This window comes from Bos javanicus, chromosome 5 (genome assembly GCF_032452875.1).
Source record: "Bos javanicus breed banteng chromosome 5, ARS-OSU_banteng_1.0, whole genome shotgun sequence".
NCBI classification, from domain to species: Eukaryota; Metazoa; Chordata; class Mammalia; order Artiodactyla; family Bovidae; genus Bos; species Bos javanicus.
Window position 1 is genome coordinate 57,483,973 of NC_083872.1, and position 6,915 is coordinate 57,490,887.

Below are 6,915 nucleotides of genomic sequence, written 5' to 3' on the forward strand. Positions count from 1 at the left end.
GAATCCACCTTGAAGTCAGGTAGGTTGATTCCTCCAGTTCCATTCTTCTTTCTCAAGATCGCTTTGGCTATTCGAGGTTTTTTGTATTTCCATACAAATTGTGAAATTATTTGTTCTAGCTCTGTGAAGAATACTGTTGGTAGCCTGATAGGGATTGCGTTGAATCTATAAATTGCTTTGGGTAGTATACTCATTTTCACTATATTGATTCTTCCAATCCATGAACATGGTATATTTCTCCATCTATTAGTGTCCTCTTTGATTTCTTTCACCAGTGTTTTATAGTTTTCTATATATAGGTCTTTAGTTTCTTTAGGTAGATATATTCCTAAGTATTTTATTCTTTCCGTTGTAATGGTGAATGGAATTGTTTCCTTAATTTCTCTTTCTGTTTTCTCATTATTAGTGTATAGGAATGCAAGGGATTTCTGTGTGTTGATTTTATATCCTGCAACTTTACTATAGTCATTGATTATTTCTAGTAATTTTCTGGTGGAATCTTTAGGGTTTTCTATGTAGAGGCTCTACTACAAAGCCACAGTTATCAAGACAGTATGGTACTGGCACAAAGACAGAAATATTGATCAATGGAATAAAATAGAAAGCCCAGAGATAAATCCACACACATATGGACACCTTATCTTTGACAAGGGAGGCAAGAATATACAATGGATTAAAGACAATCTCTTTAACAAGTGGTGCTGGGAAATCTGGTCAACCACTTGTAAAAGAATGAAACTGGACCACTTTCTAACACCATACACAAAAATAAACTCAAAATGGATTAAAGATCTAAACGTAAGACCAGAAACTATAAAACTCCTAGAGGAGAACATAGGCAAAACACTCTCCGACATACATCACAGCAGGATCCTCTATGACCCACCTCCCAGAATATTGGAAATAAAAGCAAAAATAAACAAATGGGACCTAATTAACCTTAAAAGTTTCTGCACATCAAAGGAAACTATTAGCAAGGTGAAAAGACAGCCTTCAGAATGGGAGAAAATAATAGCAAATGAAGCAACCGACAAACAACTAATCTCAAAAATATACAAGCAACTCCTACAGCTCAACTCCAGAAAAATAAGCGACCCAATCAAAAAATGGGCCAAAGAACTAAATAGACATTTCTCCAAAGAAGACATACAGATGGCTAACAAACACATGAAAAGATGCTCAACATCACTCATCAGAGAAATGCAAATCAAAACCACTATGAGGTACTATTTCACACCAGTCAGAATGGCTGCGATCCAAAAGTCTACAAATAATAAATGCTGGAGAGGGTGTGGAGAAAAGGGAACCCTCTTACACTGTTGGTGGGAATGCAAACTAGTACAGCCACTATGGAGAACAGTGTGGAGATTCCTTAAAAAACTGGAAATAGAACTGCCTTATGATCCAGCAATCCCACTGCTGGGCATACACACTGAGGAAACCAGAAGGGAAAGAGACACGTGTACCCCAATGTTTATTGCAGCACTGTTTATAATAGCCAAGACATGGAAGCAACCTAGATGTCCATCAGCAGATGAATGGATAAGAAAGCAGTGGTACATATACACAATGGAGTATTATTCAGCCATTAAAAAGAATACATTTGAATCAGTTCTAATGAGGTGGATGAAACTGGAGCCTATTATACAGAGTGAAGTAAGCCAGAAGGAAAAACATAAATACAGTGTACTAACGCATATATATGGAATTTAGAAAGATGGTAACAATAACTCTGTATACGAGACAGCAAAAGAGACACTGATGTATAGAACAGTCTTATGGACTCTGTGGGAGAGGGAGAGGGTGGGAAGATTTGGGAGAATGGCAATGAAACATGTAAAATATCATGTAGGAAACGAGTTGCCAGTCCAGGTTCGATGCACGATGCTGGATGCTTGGGGCTGGTGCGCTGGGATGGCCCAGAGGGATGGTGTGGGGAAGGAGGAGGGAGGAGGGTTCGGGATGGGGAACACATGTATACCTGTGGCGGATTCATTTTGATATTTGGCAAAACTAATACAATTATGTAAAGTTTAAAAATAAAATTAGAAAAAAAAAAAAAAAAAGAATCCACCTTGAAACTTGGGGAACACAGGTTCAATCCCTGGTCAGAGAACTAAGATCCCTCAGGCCACTGAGCAACTAAGCCTGAGCACAACTGGAGGATTCGTGCACCACAACAAAAGATCTCACATGCTGCAACTAAGACCCTACACAGCCAAACAAAAAAAAAAGGCCTCAGGAGGAAGCAGGAGACACAAAGGGAGGAAAAGTCAGTCTGTCGGCATGGGGCATAGGGTAAGACAGTCTGGGCAAGAAAGATGAGTAAACGTTGCAAATGTCATGTCCTTCCCTTTTCTTGGAAGCCATTAGCTTTCTGGGCCTCTTCTGTTTCCAGCTGAGGTAGAGTAGAAGTGAGATTCAGGAAATAACTATTCAGATTAGGGAGAGGCCTAGGTAAACAATTCCCTGGTGGCTCAGACGGTAAAGCGTCTGTCTACAATGCAGGAGTCCTGGGTTTGATCCCTGGGTTGGGAAGATTCCCTGGAGAAGGAAATGGCAACCCACTCCAGTACTCTTGCCTAGAAAATCCCATGGACAGAGGAGCCTAGTGTCCATAGGGTCGCAAAGAATTGGACACGACTGAGCGACTTCACTTTCACTTAGGTAAACAATGAGCTTCCCTTGTGGCTCAGCTGGTAAAGAATCCACCTGCAATACAGGAGACCTGGGTTCGATCCTTGGGTTGGGAAGATCTGGAGAAGGGAACAGCTACCCACTCCAGTATTCTGGCCTGGAGAATTGCATGGTCTGTATAGTCCATAGGGTGGCAAAAAGTTGGACACGACTGAGTGACTTTCACTTCACATATGAGTCACCATGCTTACTGATCTTCACCCATGCAGAATTAAGCATAAAATAGTCCTTAATACTAACAATCTGGTGATCTAGAAAGAACAAGCTGGTTCTTTCACTCTACTGCATTTTCAACTTCTCTGACCCTATAGGAAAACTTCCTGTGGAGTCCACATATGCTGAACCCTGAGTATTTTAGATGCTTCTTTGAGTCACCCAGAGGAGGAAGAAAGCTTCAGCCAGTGTGGAACCCGAAGTCTCTTTAGGGCAAGGCCCGAGGGCCTTCCTGTTAGCCAGCAAAAAGAGAGCAGGTCCGGGGTCCCCAAGGGATAATAGCAAGACCGCTACTGATTACTTAGGTCCCAGCCATGCTGGTCTAGGGGGCTGGTGAAGTTACTCTGATGGGAGACCAGTGTGATAGGGATTGGCAACTGAAAACAGCACCCAAGATTTTTAGGACAGTGGAAGTATTCTGTATGATACTGTAAAGTTTTATGACATACATTTGGTATGATAGAACTGTGCAAATGCAAAGAACTGAACCCTAATGTAAACTATGGACGTAGGTAATAATACATAACGTTTTAAATAATATAACTATCAAATGTAGCTAAGGTACCATACCAGTAGAAGATGTTAAAAATAGGGAAACTTGGGGGCTGGGGAAGAGGGAATATTTGGAAATTCTGTAGTTCTTGCTCAATTTTTCTACTAAAATAAACTTTTTTTTACTCAATTTCTTGAGCCATTTTATTTTATTTTACTGACCACGTTATGTGATGTGCAGGATCTTAGTTCCCCAACTAGGGATTGAACCCGTGCTCTCTTCAGTGGAAGTCTGGAGTTCTAACCACTGGACAGCCAGAGAATTCCCCAAAATAAACTTAATTAAAACAACAAAAAAACCCATCACTCAAGGAGTGATAGCTAATGGGAACTGATGAGGAACAGGTAGCAGATGAGGACAGGAGCATAGGTAGGGAGTCTGATTGGAGGGACCAGACTTTGTCTTCCTCTATCATTGCTCTCCTCAGTCCTGTAGACAAATGAACCACCACTCTCCATCCCCTACACATTTACACATTCTCTCTCCCCTGTCATTCCCAAGACACCAGAGTTGGAAAGGCAAGCAATTTCAAGGAACAGTAATTGTCATATTGAGGATGACCTGATTGTAGTACTGGAGGTCCAGTCACAGATGGGGAACTCAAGCCAGAAATGGGAGAATTTGGCAGGATCCAAAGATCTAACAGCTGTACAGAAGAAGTAGATTCTTGAGGTTCCCTGTGGACTTAGGGTCCAAGAATTTCAGGCAACAGTGTTGGATATCTCTACATCTGGTTCTCCCAGTTTTAGGAATGTGTCCCTGTAGCTCCCCGACTTCTCTTATTCTAGGATTGATTTCTTCTCACTTATTAGGGGGCCCTCCTGGGACTGAGAGGAGTAAATAAGATAGGAGGGGGGACCTGGGATCCCTTCATTGATCGGTTCCCTTTAGCTGTGTGCCATGGTGGGTTATGGAACCAGAGAGAAACCTTGATGCCATGATCACACGTGGGCTTTGTACCAGTTTTAGGAGGCACCATATGCCATCATTCCTTATTGTTCAGACTGCAGTTTCTCTCCTAGACCCCTGGATGAGAAATGAAGCCCAATTCCTTATATTTTTATATTGACTTAGAAAGGGATATTAAGGTAACACACGTTTAATTAAGGAACTACACTGGAATTAATGTAAAAACTAAGAAGTTGCTCTTATTTGGTCTGACTTGCTGGTGGATTCTATTGTTCTATTTCTCTACCTATTAAGTCCATTGAATAAGAAGTATTTTGGGGCAAACTTACAGTTACCAAAAGGGAAACTGCAAGGTAGGAGTGGATAAATTAGGAGTTTAGGATTAACAGATACACGCTACTCTATGTTAAAATAGACAAACAAGTACCTACTGTATAGCAGAGAGAACTGTATTCAATATCTTGTAATAATCTATAATGGAAAGGAATCTGAAAAATATATGTATAATTCAGATATATATATCTGAATCACTTTGCTATACACCTGAAACTAACACAACATTGTAAATCAACTATACTTCAAATAGAAAATAAAAAATAAAAGAACTATTTTGGTGTCTCCTATCCAGAAATCACTGGCATCGCTGCCTTTCACCTCCCTCTTCCCCAGAAGACACAGAGGAAATTTTCCTGATCTAAGTTTAGGTCTAGAGAAGTCCTAAGGTGAGAGGGATATGGGGCAGTATTCACAGAGGGAGAAACCTGATTTCAGCTTCGGGGCAAAGGTAAGGGCAAAGCCTGAACTAAGAAGAGGCAGATAAATATTTGTGAAGGTTGTGTCCTTCACTGTTTTCTGTGAGGTCAACTGAGGTTTTCAGAGGGGTCAACTGTTTTCACTGAGATAAAGAGGTCAGATCTAGAAAGTGGTCATTCAGATCAAGAGAGGCACGGAGGCAAAGGACGTGTTCAGATCATCTCATTCCTCTGGCTTCTTTTTTTTCCAAGAGCAGGTAAGTATTTCCTACAGCCCATAAGTTCTGACGTCCAGGGTGACTGAAGTTTCCAAGGGCTGAGACACTTCCGATGTCTGACCAGTCCTGGAGTCTCTTCATCCCAAGCCTTTGCCCACTTTCCAGTCTGAGCACTGCTTCTTTCCAGCAGGGCTGTTCTGCTGTCCCACCATGATGCGGGCTGTGCTGCTCCTTTGCTGTGTCTTGATGTCCCCAGTGGCTGCCTTCCCAAGAAATGCCCAGGAAGGGGTCCTGACCTTCCAACCATCTATCTCAGAAACTGGGCATCCTTTGAACCTGCTCTCCAACCAGATCCTTCTACCAGACCCTAAAACTTGCCAAGATCTCTTGCATGTGGCCCCCTCCTTAGCCCCTCTGCCTGAGTACCTATCCAACTTAGTTCTGGAGGTAGTCTTGGAAGAGATTGGTTGCACAACTGAGGCTCACATTCTGCAGCTCCAGCTTGTTAAGATAGGAGGAAAGGACACCACTGAAACCCTCATCCGTGAGAGCAAAAAGCACAATGAAGGAGAAGGGATTGGCCAAGTTAAGGTCATTCTGAAGGATCTGGGCAGATCTCCAGGGGAGCTTAGGCGGGTACAGCGCTCAGTTACCCTTCCGGAGGCATGTAGGCAGGAAGATAGGTGGGTGCTCTATGAGACAGCAAAAATGATAGCTGAATTTGCTGAGAAGCTCCCTAACACTGAGCTGGTAAAAGAGTTTAAGGCTGCTGCCACTGATGTCACCCAGAAATGCACGGATGAGTCCTGGGAGTATTTGCAAGCAGTAAGCAACCAGCTAGTGAACAGCCCTGAGGTGAAAGACTTCACAATGCCTATGCAAGATCAGCTGTACTTTATCAAGCGTTCCATGACCATTCTGATGCACATTGTAGTGGAATTCATAAAGACGCAAGTCCAGAATATTTTCGGATAAGGAAGGCCTCCAAGGCACCTTATTTCCTTTCTCAAATGTCTCTGATAGGATCATGTACAAGGACTGGGCACAACAGGTAGTTAGAAATGTTGAGACAGCTTAGGGCAGAAGCATCTATTCATGTGATCCCAATGCTAAAAGCCATGTGACCAGAGTCAGCTTTGCCCCCTCTCTTAATAAGTCCTACTCTCTATTTTTTCCCCCAATTTCTCTTTGTCAGGTACTGGGGATGTATTACGTACTAGACATGAAGGATATTGTAATCTTTCCCCATTTATCTACCTTTACTTTCTAATTCCCAACTGGATGCTGTAACTTGTTTGTGTTCATTTTTAAACTGAAGAGCGAAATTAAATGTTGCTTCTAGATCAGAATCACAGTTATTTGATCTCTTTTAACTCTGTGTCTCCACAGCTTTTTTTTTTTTTTTTGGTGTTGCATCACACGGGATCTTGTTTTCCTGACTTAACCACTGGACCACCAGGGAATTCCCTCCATAGCTTCTTTTGTGAGCTGGAGGTAGAATGTGGCAGGACCCACAGGAAGTGCCAATGCATTTTGAGACTGAGTATGTAACAGAGGGACAAGGTTTGAGCAG

At 42.2% G+C, this 6,915-nt stretch overlaps 1 protein-coding gene across 2 annotated transcripts; it reads left to right on the top strand.

Moving 5' to 3' along the window:
* Positions 1–5,274: 5,274 nt before the first annotated feature.
* LOC133247712 (apolipoprotein F-like) lies at positions 5,275–6,691 on the top strand. 2 transcript variants are annotated; one of them, XM_061416867.1, is made up of 2 exons: positions 5,275–5,381; positions 5,530–6,691. In XM_061416867.1, exon 2 carries the CDS (start codon positions 5,553–5,555, stop codon positions 6,315–6,317), a length of 765 nt encoding a protein of 254 aa, XP_061272851.1. In that variant the 5' UTR covers positions 5,275–5,381; positions 5,530–5,552; the 3' UTR covers positions 6,318–6,691. The 2 variants fall into 2 exon arrangements, with proteins under 2 accessions (XP_061272851.1, XP_061272852.1); XM_061416868.1 differs by having other exon boundaries at positions 5,278–5,381; positions 5,533–6,691.
* Positions 6,692–6,915: the final 224 nt, after the last annotated feature.